The sequence below is a fragment of the Dermacentor albipictus genome, chromosome 2, assembly GCF_038994185.2.
Source record: "Dermacentor albipictus isolate Rhodes 1998 colony chromosome 2, USDA_Dalb.pri_finalv2, whole genome shotgun sequence".
Taxonomy (NCBI): Eukaryota; Metazoa; Arthropoda; class Arachnida; order Ixodida; family Ixodidae; genus Dermacentor; species Dermacentor albipictus.
In genome coordinates this window covers 519,098-539,169 of record NC_091822.1, presented here as the reverse complement: position 1 = coordinate 539,169, position 20,072 = coordinate 519,098, and the positions used below count along the sequence as shown (strand labels likewise).

Here is a 20,072-nt window from a genome sequence, read left to right as displayed (position 1 = left end):
ATGCTCTACGTATACCTCCTTTTATGTCATAACACAATGTGGCCAGTAGCTGAGGAGCATGCAAGGCAGGTGTTTCAAGGGAATGAAATAAATTCATTTGTAAAAAATCTGCACAACTCTCAAGTCTGATGTTTTCAAGAAATGACAGAGGCGTGCACAAGAACACACTTAGCAAATTTAATTCAGATCCGCTGATTTTGAAATATCTCCTGAGTTGCCCCTTAAAGACTACTTCTAGTAGTTAAAATATATGATTTGATTTAGCAAGAGCATACTTCACCTATGACACAAGGATGGAGGCCAAAATGACATCGCGAGCTGTTGCACACTGCACGAGTCTACAATGGTTTCGAGCGCAAGCACTGTGAATGCATTGCCATGTTTTTGGTGCACGTTCGAGGATCCAGAAGGTGAGTTAAGAGGAGGTCAGAGAGGCATCCTGGAAAAAATAGTGCCTTTATTATGCCAGAAGGTGTGAATAAAAAAACATTGCCCTGCGAAACTTATCAATGCGTTTCGCTTTTTTGTTAGTCTTCAAAGTGACAGAACAATCTAGATGGATGCATGCCATACACAATAAGATTATTTTCTATTTTGCTTTACACGAACGAGTTTCGAATGCATTACAGATTTTTGGAAGGGTGGACCTCATTTAGAATGCAACCTCTGCTTGTGTCACAGTGTGCAATGAGGTCGTGAACCGCCTAACACGTGTGGAGTTGAAGTAAAGCTAACTTCAGCAGTCATAAGTCGGCAGTCGTAGGCTATAGCACACAGTATTTGAAAAATGATGTTAGAAATTAATGTCATGTGTGGTTTAATTCTAAATTCAGGAAAAACTGCATAAACACGACGAGGAGTAATTTCATTTAGAAAGGCTTGAATTTGTTTTGACCACTTTTGAAATTGTGGTGTTGAAGAAGCGTAGACAGTGAGCCCTTGCTCTGTTTCTTTGCATTTTTCTATGCAAGAAGGAAAGGGCTCCTGAAGAGGGGACCCCAATTCCGGCTGTCATCACAAATTGACATCTTTTGGAGCTATTTTGATCACAAGAACTCAATATATTTTGCATTAACATCACATATTCGTGACTAATAACCGACGCAGTTAACATATGCCTGTTGACGCTAATTGACAAGCAAGACAATAAAATTTATGCTATATATTTTCATGCATTTCATTGTCTAGACCGCAGCTCCGCTCACACAGCAGAGTTGCAGGGTGAAATGAGGGAGCGGATCAGACAGTTTTGCTTCCATTTCTGGCACTGTGCCAAGCTCTGTTGGCTGTCGACCTGTTCGTGAAATCTCGCGAAACCACCTCTGAAAGTCGTGAAGGTCGCCCGAGAGTACTGCCCCAGCTGCATGGTAGGCGCACCATGATGTGTGCTTACATTATTCCATCACAGCCTGCTAGCTGTTCTCTTCAACTGTGTCACTGTTTTATTGTTTTCGCGACAATACGAGTGAGCCAAGTGGAAAACGGAAGCAAAAGACCATAACATCAGAACATAATGATGCTATCGTAACAGCTGCCGCATCAGGTGCTAAAAAGCTGCATGCTGCAAACAGGGAGTCATTTGCTGTTTTATTAAATTTTCATTGCACATTGCATAGCGGTTTGGTGGGCTGTGGAGAAGTAGTCTTTGTTGCATTTTGTGTTGTGTGCAACATTAGGCATACAGTACTGCAGTACAAGGCTACAGTTGGTATAACAAAGTAATGAATGTAAGTAATTTTCACTCCCCCCTTCAACTTCATTATAACGAGTGCAATCCCGATTTTTCAGTACCAGCTATTCGGCAAGGCAGCAGCATTCGGCCACGGTCAGGAAAGTATGTGAGTGCTACCAAAGAAAGGTTTGCTTTAATACAGTAGACACCGTATTTACTCGCATAATGATCACTTTTTGTAAAAAAAAATGTATGCAAATTCAGGAGTGCAATCATCACGCGGGATAAATTTTGCACGAAAAGAAAAAAAAATTTCATCCCGCATTTGCTGCGGGATGACAGCAGGTCAACAAACAGGCAGCTGCCGCTGTAACAGTGCAGGACACCAAAACAAAAATGGCGGCCAGCGGAGCAAGCCAAACGCACCAAATACGATTTTTTTTCTTCTCGCGAGTACATTACGTGCGTCAGAACAGTTTCTTCCATATCAGTCATAAATAATATTGTGAATATCGGCAAGTTTGCGGCAATAACATAGCCATGTCCACTTTGAGGGAACAGAAACAGAGATGGGCGCACTTAGCTGCCAGTGACATAAAAACACATGGCGGGCATGCTGCGCAAACCGCGGCATTTGTCTTCACTACTATCCTAATACGGCACGTTTCCACTAAGGGTGGGCGAATATCTTAGCTGTATTGCAAGCATTGGCACATGAATAGGGTACACTTCTAACGACACTTTTAACCTCCTGTTTAACGTAAACGTGGCTACTATCCTTTCAGTGCAAACGTGGCTACTATCGTTGCCGCTCGCGATTTGTTGCGTGCCTGTGAGTGCAGACGAGAGGAACCAAAAGGGGTCTTTCTGTTGTTTTTGTTGAGCACAACCATTCTAAAGCTTACAAACAATAAAGCCAAGGCAAGCTTGGTTGCAGCTTTTCTTTTTCGTGGAAGTGCGGAATGTGATGACAGGAATGAAATGGGGCATCTGCTTAAGAATGTTTGGTGTGTACAGACTGCTTGGTACGGTCTTGAAGAGTCATTTTCATAGCATTCGTTAGCATACGACAGATGGTAAGTGCAATCATCATTAGCTAGACTAGGCACATGACATATCGCTGCGGCAAGTTCGGTGGGCAATCATTACACGGGAAAGAAAAAAAATTGAATTTTGATGACAAAATTGCAGGGGTGCGATCATTACGCGAGTGCGATCATTATGCAAGTAAATACAGTATCAGAAATCTTAAAGGCAGAAATGTACTGCAGAGATAACAGGCCACAAACATGTTTGTGCAAAAAAAAATTGCACATTGCATTATTTGTAACACTGTTAAGACTTCAAAAATGTGTTTTTAGTTATGAGGCACACAAGGAGAGTACATGTAGTAAACAATAACAAATCACAGAGACAGCATTTCATTTACTGCAATTGGAGGAACGGTTCAGTTCAGCCCCTCCAGGAGTGGGAATGGGCCAGCTCTCATTATACCGAGGAGAATGAGTGGAATTAATGGCGATTTCCACCCTCCTGAATAAAGTGGGAATAGAATGGAGGGCCCCGCTCTGCCATTCCGGTGCCAAACCAGCAAAGACGGCAGTATGGCGACCCCAGAGCAGCATCCGACCCAGACAAAGCTTCAGAATGGAAAATGAAGTGGTCGGCCACAGGACGCACAGAGTAAGACGACAGATGGTATCAGTGCGTATCAGAGCTCACCAGCAATTGCATGCAGTGGAGCGGGTACCCATCACAAAAACAAAGTGAACAAAATGCTAGCACTAATTAACCCTTTGACGGTTTTCACCGTACATGTACGGCGGCGGCTTTCTGTCCCGTAAGGTCTTTGCCATACGGGTACGGTTTCGACCCTCCGTTTGAAATTTCGCGCCATAATGACGATGCATGCTCACTGGGAGGTGCTGCCACCTCTTAGGACTTACAAATTTGTGCTACCTTCTTGGGGAGATAAACAGAACTTACAGGACTTACAAATTTGTGCTACCTTCTTGGGGACTTACAAATTTGTGCTACCTTCTTGGGGAGATAAACAGAACTTACAGGACTTACAAATTTGTGCTACCTTCTTGGGGAGATAAACAGAACTTACAGGACTTACAAATTTGTGCTACCTTCTTGGGGAGATAAACAGAACTTACAGGACTTACAAATTTGTGCTACCTTCTTGGGGACTTACAAATTTGTGCTACCTTCTTGGGGAGATAAACAGAACTTACAGGACTTACAAATTTGTGCTACCTTCTTGGGGAGATAAACAGAACTTACAGGACTTACAAATTTGTGCTACCTTCTTGGGGAGATAAACAGAACTGACTTCTAGCTTCAGCGCATCCCGCAGACTGCGGCAACACCCCTTTTGCGGTTTCGGTTTCGCCACGTGATCGTAACGGTGGCACGGGAAATGTCCTTTTTCCCTTTGTCGGCACTCTCTTGCAGATGTGGTGGAAGTTGATTTCTATCTTCATTGGCGCTGCTCTTAGCTTAACCGCTGCTCGCGAGGTATTCTCGCTCTCAGCAGCAATGCGCTTTCGCGGCTTCGGTTCCACCGTGCAGAGGCGCGCGAAACGTGATTTTTATCTTTGTCGGCACGCTATCACAGGGGCAGCAGAAGTTGATTTCTATCTTGATTTGCACTGCTCTTAATCGTTTATCACCGCCGCTCATGAGGTATTCTCGCTCTCTGTGGCTGTGCGGAGACTCGTGTTTCAAGGAGTACCACACTCTGAAATACTATTGAACATATTGCAGTTCTGAGTGATGCCGACACCAAAATACTGTTCCTAATTTTTTTTTTACTATTTATTCCCGACTTTATACATCTTGTACATTCAAGATCCGCAATAAAGTTGTTGAGAATTGCTAGCGACCGTCGCACGTTTCTTGCAACCATTGTTGGGGGCGCGGCGACGCACCAAGAGGGAGCCGGCGAACGGACGAGGGGGCGCCCCGCTGGGCTGGTGTCCCGGCCGGCGCCTCGACCCGCAACCCGATCCGTGCCCCGTGTTTTCGGCGGACCGCCTGCTGGGTGCGAATGGCCGGCGCTTCCGAGAAGGACGAAGGCGTCGGTGCAGCCAACGGACAACTGGGATTTTGTATTTTACTTTTCTCTTCCTTTTCTAGTCACTGCGATGTCTTCTGTAAAATAAACGTTCAGTCTTGAAGCGAACCCCGACGAGTGAGAATCGTTCCTTCGAGGCTCCTGCGTGCGCGCGGCTGCTGTACGCCGCCGCCCGAAAGAGTCTCACGCAGCAGTTTTTGTAGTCGCACTCGCGAAGTGACCTCCACAGAGCGTTGGTCGTAGCCCTTTAATTATTCTACATTTTCTGGTGCCGAAACCCGGGACTGCTACATCTGGAATAACTTCGCCTGCATCATGGAGCGACTACAAAGGAAGCAAGCGACTCTGCGACAAGCCATCGACACTACCATCGCAGCGGCCAGCATCTTACTTCAAGCGACAGAAGCATCAACCGGTGAGCTTGAAGAACATTTGGACATCCTTCTTGAACAAGCTGAAGAGCTTAAAGCAGTCAACGACGCTATAGAAAAGAAAGTGGACCTACAGGAGCTCGACAATGTATTAACAGAATGCGCTGCGTACAGCTTGAGAATTTGCACCTTGAAAACAAGGATAAAAAGGGCACTGAGAGGTGGAGCTGCGAGCGAAACAAGGTCAAGTACACCATCAGAAACAGGAAATAACTGTGACCACGTCGCACAGTCAGGCTCCGTCCAGCATGCAGTTACGACGACTCTTCAGCTACCGTCGACAACGACAAGACTTCCGAAGCTAGAGATCGCCAAATTCGACGGATACCTGCGATCATGGCACAGATTCTGGAATCAGTTCGAGTCTACCATCCACAAGAATCCAGCTCTACATCAAATTGACAAGTTTCAGTACTTGACGAGCTATCTCACTGGCAAAGCAGCAGCCGCTATCGACGGGCTACCACTCAGTGACCGAAATTATGAAATTGCAGTGAAGACATTGGTCGAAAGATTCGGAAAGGCGACGTTATCATTGAAGAACACATGTCGAGGTTGCTCGACATCCGACCTGTCCTTAACATCCTCGACACTGAGAGGCTGCGGACCCTTTATGATGAGGTCCAGATGGGGGTTCGGAGCCTCGAGGCATTGGGTGTGGCGTCGAATTCTTATGGAGTACTTTTATTGACAGTCCTACGGAAAAACATCCCGAATGAGCGTTGCCTCGGTTACTGCAGACAAAAGACAACATCTGCAGTCGCGTCAGGAGATGATCTTCAAAATTTCCTCAGTTTCCTCAAGACCGAAGTAGAATGTCGAGAGAGGGCCGAATGTGGAACCCGTCAACAGCTGAGCACCAAAAGGCTGAGTCGCCCGATCTGCAAGGATATTCCTGAAAAGAAGGCGTCCGCATCGGTTTTAACTGCCGTCATGAAAGCTGAAACACAGTGCAAATTATGCGAAGCGAGCAGCCACTCAACTGCCGACTGTGAAGTTGATTTGACAGCGGATCAGAAGAGGACAATTGTGCAGTGGGAAAGACTCTGCTTTAGGTGTGCCAAGGCAGGTCACCGAGCATACGAATGCCACACCGCAAGATGGCTTAAATGTAAGAGATGTTCCGGCCGGCACGTAGCAGCCCTGTGTAACCTGAATCGACCACCAGCGACAGGAAAGTCGGAAGAGAAGACTACTCACTGAGACAATCGTACAGTCTTCGCTGCAAGTCGAAGGCACCAAGAAGAGAACCCGTGTCCTTCTGCAGACGGCTCAAGCGTGGGTTCAGGGTAGGGAGAAGCCAGCGATGGTCAGGCTGATGATTGACGGCGGAAGTCAGCGCACTTTTGTCCAGAAAGAGGTTTCACAGAAGATGCAACTGCGTGTGATGGGAGAGGAGACCCTGAAAATAATGACATTTGGAAGCGACAAGCCGTCTTCAGGAATGAAGTGCCGTCGAGTGGAGTTATGCGTGTGCAGTCGACACAACGAAAGAAAGATCCGCGTTGAAGCGCTCGAGATCCCACAAATCTGCTGCGACATTGTGTCAGCACCTGAAGCTTCCACCGTCAACTACCTCGAAGAGCAAGGCCTCGTACTCGCCGACAGTACGCCAGATGGAGCAGAGATAGGGCTGCTGCTGGGATCCGATTACTACTGGGAGGTCACAACCGGTGGTGTCAGGCGCCTCGACAGCGGTCTCGCAGCCGTGGAGACCATTTTTGGCTGGACCCTGCAGGGGACAACGCACACCACAGAATCAACAGCAACGTATGTGTCCACTGTGGGAGTGTTGCGCGTGGCTGTCATCGGCGAGGAAGACCAAGACTAAAACGCCATCTAAAGCGCGGGGGAAACTGTCTCTAAATCACGTCCTGTTCGCCGGACCTAATCTGAACCAAAATATGTCGGATATTTTAACTCGATTTCGAGTACACAATGTGGCGATCATGTCCGACATCGAGAAGGCATTCTTGCAGATTGAGCTTAAAAAGGATGACCGGGACGCCCTTCGTTTCCTCTGGTATGAAAGTACTCCAAAACAGGGACGAGCTCTCCTTCCAATCAGAGAGTACCGGATGACGAGGGTCCCGTTCGGTGCAACATCCAGTCCGTTCCTTCTCGCCGCGACACTAAAGCACCATCTAGAGTACACAAAGGATAGTTTTCCGGAGACAACAAGCATGCTAAACGACGACGTGTATGTGGATGACTTGGTCACAGGTGCCGATACTCTAGAGGACGCTATGCGCATATGCAAAGAGGCGGAACATATTCTTCAGATGGCAGGCATGAATTTGAGAAAATGGAAGTCCAATGACCCAAACCTTGCAGCAGAATAGTCAGAAGAGTCAGGAGACGAACACGGAATTTCAGCACATATCGTAACTAAGATCCTTGGCGTTGAGTGGAGACCGACTACAGATGAATTCACGTTTGAAATGAGTTCCCTGATTGACTTTCTCAAACAGCATCAGGACACAAAAAGATTCCTTCTGCAAACGACGGCTCGCATATTTGACCCATTTGGATTCCTTGCGCCCATAACTATCACGACTAAGATCATGTTTCAGAGCTTATGGGAACGAGGTGCTCAATGGGATGACCCACTTCCGTCAGACATCCTCGAAACGTGGAACAAGTGGTGTCAACAGCTTCCTGACTTAAGAAAAGTTTCCATTCGAAGAAAATCAGGGCTGCGAAAGGTCATCGGAAGAAGTGGTTTAAATAATGACATCTTTACCACCGTACTCATTCAGATCGAGGCAGTTGTGAACTCCAGCCCGCTCACGTTCCTTCACTCGGATGCAGGGGAGCTTCTGCCGCTAACGCCATCGCATTTCTTAATAGGGCACCGAATGAAAGTTTTGCCTAACACTGGAGAAACGGTCTCCAGCGAATCTACCAAGGCTGCGCTCATAAAATGTTGGCAACACCGTATGACACTTGTCGATTCACTCTGGAGACGATGGAGGCAGGAATACCTACTAGAACTTCGTAGGTATTCCTACGACTAGAGAGAAGCATAAGGGAAGGGGACATTGTTCTACTCAGGGAGGAGAAGGTCCCGCGACAGAACTGGAAGCTGTGCCGGGTTGTCGAAACGATTCCTGGAAGGGACGGCCGAGTTCGAGCATGCGAGATTTTCCCGCCAGACCGAAAGCTGCTGAGACACCAGTCCAAGCCCTCTACCCGCTTGAACTAGGGGAAGAATGAGCCGACGCTCATTGCGGGGGAGGTTGTTGAGAATTGCTAGCGACCGTCGCACGTTTCTTGCAACCATTGTTGGGGGCGCGGCGGTGCACCAAGAGGGAGCCGGCGAACGGACGAGGGGGCGCCCCGCTGGGCTGGTGTCCCAACCGGCGCCTCGACCCGCAACCCGATCCGTGCCCCGTGTTTTCGGCGGTCCGCCTGCTGGGCGCGAATGGCCGGCGCTTCCGAGAAGGACGAAGGCGTCGGTGCGGCCAATGGACAACTTGGATTTTGTATTTTACTTTTCTCTTCCTTTTCTAGTCACTGCGATGTCTTTTGTAAAATAAACGTTCAGTCTTGAAGCGAACCCCGACGAGTGAGAATCGTTCCTTCGAGGCTCCCGCGTGCGCGGCCGCTGTACGCCGCCGCCCGAAAGAGTCTCACGCAGCAGTTTTTGTAGTCGCACTCGCGAAGTGACCTCCACAGAGTGTTGGTCGTAGCCCTTTAATTATTCTACAAAAGTAATTTGACCACCAGGGAAAGTTTTCTTCAAAATAATTCGACCCTCAAAGGGTTAACTGTTAGATCACCAGACAAGATTCTATCAGTTCTCATGCGTCCCTGGAGAGGTGCACGTAGGCAACATTGCCAGTTTGTCTGCCTGTAAACAAGAGCCATGCAGGCAAGCATCTCGTGGTAATGCTTTTGGTGATGAACAAGTTAGAAATAATTTTTCCAAATGACCGCAACTCAAAACTTGCACAAGAAATTACAATCATAAATGGCACAAGCATGGATATGAGTTCGTAGCAGTAAACTAGGCAAGGCAGGCATGCATAGAGCTGTGCGAAATATCAGTTTGGCTGAAGCAGAGCAGCAGTAAAAATTTTTTTTCTGGAAGTCGCAGAAGGTTCCAGCACCTCTAGTGTGATGTCAGGCAGCGCTTCATTCCAAAAGGCGTGTTTCTTCCGGCTGTTCGTTTCACCACCATCATACACGTACAGCCATGACCACTTGACACAGTAAACCCTCGTTAACTCTGATATCTCAACTAACTTGAAAATAAGTTGAAACGAGTTTTAAATTAAAACTCATTTCACTGAGTGCAGGTGCAACGTTATCTAGCTCAAAGCATTCTGGAATGAGGACGCCTCTCCAAAGCTGCATTCACCGAATAAAAATGTTTATTCTCTCTCTATCAGATACCGCTCGGCTGTGGAAAATCTTATATAGGTCAAAACGGGACAGCACTTCAATGAAAGAACTCGTCAGCACAGCACTAACCTAAAAAAATGGCTATGGGAGTCATTTAGCCGGACACTGTAACAAGTGTCACTGCGCCCCCATATTTGAAAAGAAAATTCATGGGGGAAGGAACGTAAGAGGGAAAGGCAAATAGTAGAGGCCTATCACACTAGAAAGGAAGGAGATAAATGTGTAAGCACTCCCTCGCTTGCGTTGTCGGGAAAAGAAACAACATTTTTGGAAGAAAGATTATAATGTTGCTGATTTGCAGATGTTTTTGCGACTGATGTGCGCATGCCTATTCTGAAAAAGGTATAAATGTTCGGTGAATTTCAAATAAACTTCCAGTTGGCAGTCAGCGCTTGTCAGTGGTATTTGTTTCCTTGTGTCCTCGTCTTTTTCGCGCTGTTTAACTCTTTCGTTACCACGCCTATTCAAATCGATCACCGGTGATCGATGCTTTAAACGGCCGATTTCGACATGTTGGAATCGTTTCTCGTGCAGCTAGCGCCATCCAGTGGTTAGTCTAGGCAGTGCACTTGTAGAACCAGTTTAAATTTTCCCGCTCTGGCGACGTTCTGATTTTTGATGCGCCTTTTTGAGAACTAATGTGCGCGTGTTGTTGCAAAAGGGGGCGTGGCGGCCGCGCTTGAGAAAAAATACTGCCACTCGTGGTAATTCAGCATTAGCGTCAAATTTTTGTGATCAAAAGGCTCCCAGCAAGTCAAATATTGAATCATATTGTCGGCTTTGTTATCTGGCGGCGTTGAGTGGGGATAATTACCCGAAAATGACGCCAGCTATTCACTGGTGAGCTTTGACTTGGAGTCCGGGTGGTTTTATTCCACGAAAACGCATTCCTGAAGGTCCGCCGCATGTCCAACATGTATACCTAGCCTTTACAGCCAGTTTGCAGCAGTTTTGGTTTCGCTTCTCTTGTTAAATCCGCCAGAGGGCCGCATCCGGTGTTACTATCGCAACAACGCCAGTCGCTCCGGTCTCTGCCATGGCGTCGTCGTCGGACGCAACTGCGCCGCGCGGAAAGCGTTCTGCTCGAAAGTATTCTTCACCCGCACCTGATTTTAGTGACGAGGATTCGAGCTTCGAGTCCGAAGATGACAGTACTTCTGCTTCAAGCTCTGACGGCGACGATGTTTCGAGTCAGCCCGGGACATCCGCAGCTGCTCACCGGTGAGTTACCTTTACGGCCTTGAGCAGTCACCGGCGTCGCGCGCGCTTATCTGCCGACCTTTGTGCACAAGCTTAGAGCTATTCTTGCTATCTGCAGGGTCCGTACGTCGCTAGGCCAGGATGTGCTGCCACCGGCTGTGAAGAAACTTCAGTTCACGCCAACAAGGCCGCCCGGAGCACATCTCGGCCCAGCACTTCGGAGCAGCGCAAGACGCTTTACAACGGCGCGCGATTTTTTCCTCCTGTTCTTCACCGCAGAAGTAATAAATACTATCTGCAAGAACACGAATAAATATGCTTGGATGCATATTTTGGAGCTTCCAAGCTATGCTGAAAGAGATGGGTCGTGGAAGGAAGTGACTCCCGACGAACTAGTGAAGTTCATTGGACTGCTCATTTATATGGGCATTGTGAACGTGCCACGCATCCACCTTTACTGGAATACCAGTAGGCTTTTTTCAGGGCTTCTTCCTCGGAACGTTATGCCAAGGAGACGGTTTTCTGCACTTCTGCGCTTCCTAAGTGTCACTGATCCGGAGGCGACTACTGTAGCTACGCACGGCAGGCTGCACCGCGTATTGTGGCTTCTGCAACACGTGAACACTACATCAGCAGAACTTTTTCAACCTGCGCGGAACCTCTCTGTGGATGAAAGAATGGTCAAATCGAAAGGAAGATCGGGTATTCAGCAATACATGCGGGACAAAATTGTAAAGTGGGGATATAAATTGTGGGTGCTTGCTGATTCGCAGACTGGCTATTCCGTTCAATTTTATGTGTACACAGGCAAACGGGAAACAGCTAGTGCAAGTGGACTAGCATTTGATGTGGTGACACAACTGTGCGATAAATACCTCAATCAAGGATATGTCATCTACATGGACAACTTTTACACATCTGCGTCTCTCTTTGCTCACCTGCTAAATCGCAAAACCCTCGCTTGTGGCACGACACGTAAAGATCGTCGGTGCTTCCCATCTGAATTGAAGGACGTGTCATGGGAGAAAAAGGCAAAGAGAGGTGATGTTCGGTGGCTCCGACGGAACATCCTGTATTTGCAATGGAAGGACAGGAAGGTTGTTCACATGATGTCAACAGCGCACACTGCCAACAGGCATGTTACAGCCACAAGGAAAGAGAGAAGAGGCGGCGTGTGGACTATCATCCCAATCGAAAAGCCGGTGCTGATTGACGACTATAATTCCGGGATGCTTGGAGTTGATAAGTCCGATCAGCTGATTGCATCCTATAACGTTTTGATGAAGTGCGTGAGGTGGTGGAAGACGCTCTTCTTTCATTGTATTGACATGGCTGTTGTGAATAGCTTCATTCTTTTTCAAGAGCACCGCCAGCAACACCTCTCAACACCGGAATTGCAGAGGAGTGCCCACTTCGACCAACTTTCTTTTCGGATGGAGCTCACCCAACAGCTGCTCGAGCTTGATGATGAAGAGGTTCCCAGAGTACATCCTGTCCCAAAAGAAGTGCCGCACCATCCGCAAAAGATGCCGAAAAGGCGAAACTGCAGGATGTGCTATCAGGAACGCAAAATCGAACAAAAGACAAACGTTTTCTGCGAAAACTGCGAAGTGCACCTGTGCCTCACGAAAACGCGCAACTGCTTCACCGCATGGCACGAGCGCTGAAGCTGTTCCCGGCCTTTAGTTTTTTTTATGTAGCTGAAGAACGGCGCGGTACAGAGAATTAATTTTTTTAGACAGTATTCCTGAGTCATTGATCTTCAAAATGCATATTCTAAATTTTCTTTCTTAATAATGTGTATGTAGATATTGTGCCTTTTCTTTCTTGTTTTTATCAACTCGCCACAAAAATGGCACTTTTCCGAATTTTTTGTATGTTCCCTAATAAATTGTTTGCTTTGTAACTTATGTTTTTGGAAAGAGCATTTCATTATGTGCAATTTGGCATGCTGCAACGTGTTCTGGAATATTATTTGTACTGGCAAAAAAATTTCTTCCGAGACCTATGAAAAACGGCCATTTTCTCGCGGTAACGAAAGAGTTAACCCCAGTTCTAAGTATGAACCAAGTAGCCCTCATCAAGATCTTACTATTACTGTTCTCGTGGAACCTGGAATTTCAGACCATAATTTAGTATCTTTAACTGGACTAAAGAAGCTGTTGAAAATAGAAAAATGTCTTCTTTGGCTGCAATTACAGATTACAACAAGGCTGACGACACAGCCATAATTGATTATTCGGACACGCATCTTGACTCTGTCAGTCATGATGTTAAGCGCCTGTGGCAAACTTTTCACTCAACTACAGAATATTGCGTTGGCAATTTCATTCCTAAGAAAAAAATTTACAAACGTCACAGAAATCCTTGGATCGGTAGAGTTATAATACAGATGAACCGGCGAACGAAACACCTCAGAAAACAGTACAAAACTCATCTCAGTTCATTGAATTAAAATATGATTTAATGGAAAAAGTTAGATATGCAAGAAACAGCTTCTTCAGCAATACTCTGGCGTAATTTATTACATCTGACTACCAAAAAATTTGGCGCCACACATAAGTGAAACTAATGAAGATATACATAAATTAAAAGTAAATGACCAAATTATATATGAACCAAGGGAAATCGCAAAAATTTTCAATTGGTATTTTCAGACTTTATTTTCTGAGCTAGACTAATACGATTATCAAGGATCTCTGGCGACAACGGAGAAAATAGCAGTAATTACTCGTGAAGGTGCCACTGCTATGCTTTTTAATCTGAATATGAAAAAGTCAGCAGGCTCTGACGGCATTGCAAACGCATTTCTTAGACGTGCATTTCGGAGAGCAAATTTCTGGATTTTTGACCATTCTGTTTAGCCTGTCAGTAACTACAAGTGTCGTCCCAAGTGATTGGCGCATTGCACGTGTTACACCCATACCCCCCAAAAAAGGTGACCAGCTTTCTGTAAATAATTACCGCCCTGTCTCGATCGTAAGCACTTGTTGCAGGCTGTTGGAACATGCTATTGCATGTTACATTCAAGAGTTTCTAGCTGAGCGTAAAGTGCTGTCATCACATCAGCATGGCTTCAGAAAAGCTATGTCAACAGTCACTCGGCTGGTTTCAACTGTGCATGAGATCTTGGATGTACTTGATATCGCTGGACAGGTTGATATTCTGTTCCTAGATTTTTCGAAGGCCTTCGATAAAGTGCCACATGGCAAGATATTGTGTAAATTATAATGCCTCAGCCTTCCTTCCTTCACTGTCCGATGGATTAGTGCACATCTTTCCAATAGAAGCCAATTTGTAGAAATAAAGAAATACACATCTTCTGTGCTTCCTGTTACCTCGGGAGTATCACAGGGCAGTGTTTTAGGCCCGTTGTTGTTTCTCAATTATGTCAATGATGCAGTTGAAGTAGTCGCCAGCACAGTAACTATGTGGTTTTTGCCGATGACTGTGTCGTATTCAAAGATATATCCTTTACTAATCATCACATCTTTCCACAAAACAGTATCTGTGCAATTGGAGATTGGTTCGAATGTTGAGGAATGGTTTTAAACTCAGAAAAAACAGTACTACCCTGTGTTACTAGAAAAAAGCTAGTTAGCACATTTACATATTCAATTCATAACAATCCGATTTCAGAAGTTGACAAGCTTAAATATCTTGGTGTTAAGTAAACAAACAAGTTCCCGTGGTCAGAACATATGTCGGATATCTGTGTAGTCGGCCTAAGGAAACTACGGTTCCTCAAAGGAAAACTTAGAAATGCACCAATTAGTACAAAACTTCTAGTTTACCATGCTTAAGGTCAAAACTGGAGTATGCTTCCATCGTATGGGATCCGCATTACAAAAAAGATATTATGCACCTTGAAAGAATTCAAAGAAAAGCAGTTAGATTTATTTTTGTAAAGTACAAACGCCTAGATTCCCCTTCAGATTTAATGAAACTCAATAATGTACAAATGTTGGAAGCCCGTAGAAAAGTTAGTCGCCTAAAATTTCTTCCCAGCTGCCTTTCCGGAAAAATTAAACTAGCTCTCCCAAAATCTGTTAGGCATCTAGTAGGAGGTCAACGCGACAGTCATAAACATTCTTTAGCACCAATCTTCACTTGCACGAACACATTTCGATGTAGTCTCTTCCCGCGCACAGTTGTGGAATGGAATTCTTTGCCACCTAGGGTACTTACACTGATGACTTTGTTATTGAAATGCAGTGCCATGTTTTGAATTCCTAGCCTAACTAGTTATTTTACACACCTGGTGAATTTTTTAAGCATTCCTACTACACGTGTATTGTGCTTTTCTCTTAATGACCACATTTGTTAAACAAATTTCATGACACATATTTTTTTTCATTTATAATATGCATTTGCTTCCTCTGCTCATCCCTTGCGTTGTTGGATTATGTACCTTTGTATTGTGCCTGAAACCCCTCCTGCTCGAGCCAAATCATTGGCTTGCAGTATTTCAAATAAAATAAATAAAATGTGAACCTCTTATCATGCAAAGATTACCATGCAAAGATTTGCACGGGGCTCTGGATGTCACAAAATCTCAACTTGGCAAATGCTAGAGAAAAGGCAATGGGGCAAGGTCGGCAGCGTCACTTGCACTCACTTTTCACCCAGTGACGGCTCGCTAGCCAAGCCAGACGGTGCGCCGGCCCTGTCTTCTGCTCGTCTGGCCCCTCCGTTTTCTGGTCTATCACCGCTCACGTGGACTTGCTCGGTTCGCTTGCCACTTTGATGTGACCTCATGCAGCAACCCCCCCCTCTAATTTAGGGCACCATCAGACATGCATTAATGTTGTCACAATGTACTAATTACGACCTTGGGCAAGGTTACCGGCACTGTTCAGCAGCCGCAATCAGCCCACGCAGGCGCCCAAAAGAAGCCAGCGTACGAGCCCCCAGCATTTTAAGCAAGATGGTGGCTTGATAAAGACGCTTACTTCATGATTGTGCAACCGTGAGTCGTACATGCCAGGTCATTCGCAAGAGTATGCTAAAAGCATGACAACTGCGCTCTTCTGCAGTTCAGTTTTAACTTCTGGAATGAAACTGCCCAGAATTCATTACGATGCAGAAAGTAGCAGCGTCAGCTTTCTGGATGCCTGGAAGCAGTTATGCTCAGATGGCTGGCTTCAATATTGCTTTAGGATTATACGTCTGGATTCTGTGCAAAAGCATGCTGTCTTGGCACATTGCCAGTAATGCAGATGCCCGTGGACCTGTACACGGTGCCAGTGCAGGTGAAAGTGACTGGAGGCATTTTGAAAGGGCTCCATGAAGTCTACAGTCAAACCCACTCATATAGTATATATATAACGCTCTATCATTTGTAACGACTAAATTTCACTACATATATGGTTTTCTGACCCTGCCTATGGAAACTGCATGCAGATGTTACAAATATTTGATGTACGTGTACGAAAGTGATGTACATTTAAAATGAACAAATTCGTTTCTCTACAACGAACACTTCATACCTGTGGCTGTAAAAGGAGGGCGCACGCAAAGTTCTGAAGCATGGAAGCCCGACCAAACTAGGCACACTTCAGTCCGACAGCAACGAAGTTTCATCTGCCGAGATGAGCAAGCACCGCATTTCAGAAGCCGCGAGGAAAGTAACTCGCTTTCAACAATGCTAGGGTAACCTTGCTTTCAAAGCATGCCTGGCATGTCTCCAATGTGCTTCAGGGCAAAGCGGTACAGTGTAGGGCGGCCTACGACGGTGCCACCCTAGTGCGGCACAACCTGCACGTCATGTACTGTCAAGCTCATGACAATGTGAAAGCGCATGTCAAAGAAATCACGTTTTTTGATGGCCAATTTGAACCAATGGCCGCTCAAGCGTAGCTATCGATATTTACAAGGCCTGAGTCGGCGTGAACGCAGCATGACGTGCTGCTGCCATGTAAAATTGCAAGGAGTAGGTAGTTACAGTTCATTGACGCCTTGTTTAGGTTATTGCCGATAACGGCTCACGATGGTGTTCTACCTTTCTACCTTCACACTTTTCGGCTGAAATGACATAAAACAAATGTAACTTCGCTGCTCTCAGCGCCTGTGTGGCTGATGCTGCAGCTGTCACGGCAAGTCCTTCGCAAATGCCAGCATGCCACAGTAGTTTCCACTTTCAGCCAACTAGAATGCTTCACTATCGTATGCAGAATCCACTTGTCCAGCTGGTAGTAATATATAGATATCACACTCTCGAAGAAAGAATGGTGACGATGCACTCACAGTTTCGAAATCGCAGGCGATCGGAACCAGCTGTAGGCAAGGTTTCAAAGGAGCTACGCCGCTGCATTTCACTCTTTGGATGATGCATTTAACGGAAACTTGCAGTTAAAGGCAGAAAATTGCCAGGAACAAAAAATGAAGGTACTGAAAATCATACTTTCGGACCAAAGCGGTGCCGAATCATAACTGCCGAAGCCAGCTGCAGAGTGGTTACCACAGCGAAGCTGTATATGGCTATGGTTCCATGCATTTTTGTTCTCCATGAACAAAAACTATCATCAACGCCTCTGGTTTATGTAATGCTCGGTTCAACCAGTACAAACCTTTCCTCAAGTCACACGTACGGCTGAACTTTATCGATATGATCCTGTTACGTACAATTTGCAGGCGCCAACGTTCACGATCGCGAACACGAAGAATGACCCAATAGAGTTACATTTATTATTATTTCTTTTAATTATGAAATTTTACGTGCCAGAACTACTTTCTGATTATGAGGCACGTGGCAGTGAGGGACTCCGGAAATTAGGCCACCTGGGGTTCTTTAATGTGCACCTAAATCTAAGCACGCGGGTGTTTTCGCATTTCGCCCCCATCGAAACGCCGCTGCCGTGGCCGGGATTCGATCCTGCGACCTCGTGCTTAGGAGCTCAACACCATAGCCACTAAGCAACCGTGGCGGGTCCCAGCCCCCCTTACGTTTATATTTTACTGGTTCATACATTCCGGGAAAACACAATTTTGCGGCACCAACATTCAGTACATCGCTAAACTGAGATCACAGGATACGTTTTCTGGCTGCTATAGATCCCATGCAAACAAGAAAAGGCACGAGGCGTGTGCAATTGAGAACAGTAGCCGCCTGCTGCATCAGCTCCAATGTAATACTTGCCAGCCCTTCTCACGTAAAAATGCTGGCATACACTCAGTTTCTTATTCCGGTACCAGAAAATCTCTGCCCGGGTCACTGCACGCCGCATTCACAGCTATCGCCGCCAAACCTATTGTGATAAGCACCTTCACCTATCTGTTTTACAGGGCATGAAGTGCAGTGCTGTTGATAGCGTACTTCATGCCTTTAGTAGGTGATAATCCAAACGTGCTGCTGTTCTCTGCTGCAGGCAATGCGCAGCTCAATCTTGTTTCGGTTTCTCATCGCCATCTTAAAACACTATGCAATAGGAAAACAACAAAACATGCCTCCCGCCAACCCCCGAAGCCCTACCGAATGGTTGCGCATCTCATGCGCAACCATTCGTATTACATAGCTGTCAACTTTTCGGAACGTATGATTGAGGTTCTACTGTATTTTGTATACAGTCGATCCCAGATATAAGGAACGCGAAGGGGATCGCGAAATAGTTCCATATACCGGTATTTCGGTGATTATCTGAGAACACCGCACATCTCGGACAGTTTCCCCAAGATTGTGAGAAGCGAGAACTTACCAATTCGCTTCTCTAAGACCATTTCGAATGCACAAAAGTTGAGTTATTTTTTGCTCACGAATGTTGCAAGTTGCTTGCACCACAAAACAGCCTTTGTAATGCCAACCCCAAAATTCTGAGTCACCCGGACACAAGACTGCAGTGCACTTTACGCATGTTCAAGTACTTGTTCCACATTTTTATTCCAGATAACATTAAATGGACACACTGAGGAAGTAAACTAGCCAGTATGGATACGAGCTGTGACGTGATCGGAGCACTTCAACACGAATCAAGCGTGAATATGCCCTGCTGCTTGTCCATTACAATACCAACAATACGCTTTAAGGGAGGACGCAGCTTTTGCATCGCGAAAAATGGCAAAAAAAAATCTAATTTTTGAAAACTAGATTTTCAATTTCTATTACTCTTTCTCTATCTGATTCCGAAATATCACTGTAAACCACATAGAAGTGCTCTAAAAAATTTGTTTTATCAGCCAAGGTGGCAAAAAGTTTCGTGGAAATCAAGAAAGAACAGCATTTTTCAAGCCACAATATCTCCGGAATGGTGCAACCGAGCGCCGCCATCTTGGTCTTGTTGGAAAGCGCATTTCTCCATCTTCAAATCTGCCGCTTCAGCTACCTCCTCCACACAGAAACAAGCACACAAAAAGCAAATGATTGAAGGTCCTTGCGGAGTCTGCGGTTGGCAGCGCCCGCCTCGTGACTCCAGCGTAGTTCGTCATTGGTCCGGTGCTCGTGTCGTCTGCTCGGCTCTTTGCACCTCCGAAGTCTGGATGTTTCCACTCACCGTAATCTCGACGTGTCAAAACGAGTGCTACACGGACATAGCAGTAGCGTGGCCGACCCCTATGTTTGTAGACGTGTCAGAGCCACGGCTAAGCATACCGAGCATCGGCGACGCGGGCATTGCGACCAAGATTCGTGCACGGAATCCGGACACGCGGCTAAGCCTTTCAGCACTCGGTGTTTCGGAATTCGTGACAAAGCACATCGCGCACGCAATCGTCGGACCCGCTACTAAGCATTTCGCGCATAGGAGTCTCCAACTCGGCGATCAAGCACATCGCGTGCGAGCATCTTGGACCCTCGCCTAAGCATTTTGTGCATTGGCGCCTCTAAGTGCGTGACTACGTACATCGGGCGTCGACTCCTCAAACCCGCATCTAGGCATTTCACGCATCGGTACCTTGGACTGCGCGGCTAGGTACTTCGCGTGTCGTCACCACGAACTGTGCGAATCAAATGGCCGAGACCCAAAAAGTCCCCTGTAAACAAAGACTGCAAAAACTACAATCCTGGTGCATTTTGAGAGATGTGAACTGCTCCAAAAACTTTGAGAGACATTTTTTCAAAAGTGTGTTTTGGGCATTCTGCGTTGTCTGTGGAAAGGGTAGCATAGGATTGCCTGGACCAATTTTGATCCCGTTTGTTTTTATGTATTCCCTGAAGTCTGCTTGAGGGCATGCCAGTCTTCTTCTTTTGAGGGCGTAGTTCTTTTTCAGCATGCTAATTGTGAATGACAAGTTCTGGTACAATTAATAAAATTGAACACGATGTTCTGTGTAAAAAATAAAAGAAATA

The 20,072-nt window shown here is 46.0% G+C and overlaps 2 protein-coding genes across 3 annotated transcripts in view; one reads left to right on the top strand and one right to left on the bottom strand.

Moving 5' to 3' along the window:
• The window catches only part of LOC139055839 (pre-mRNA 3' end processing protein WDR33-like), a 219,083-nt gene that overhangs the window by 179,031 nt on the left and 19,980 nt on the right, over positions 1-20,072 (bottom strand). The window lies entirely within an intron of this gene.
• LOC139056430 (piggyBac transposable element-derived protein 4-like) lies at positions 10,042-18,083 on the top strand. The gene is made up of 3 exons (XM_070534682.1): positions 10,042-10,813; positions 10,911-11,927; positions 18,077-18,083. Exons 1-3 carry the CDS (start codon positions 10,629-10,631, stop codon positions 18,081-18,083), a joined length of 1,209 nt encoding a protein of 402 aa, XP_070390783.1. The 5' UTR covers positions 10,042-10,628.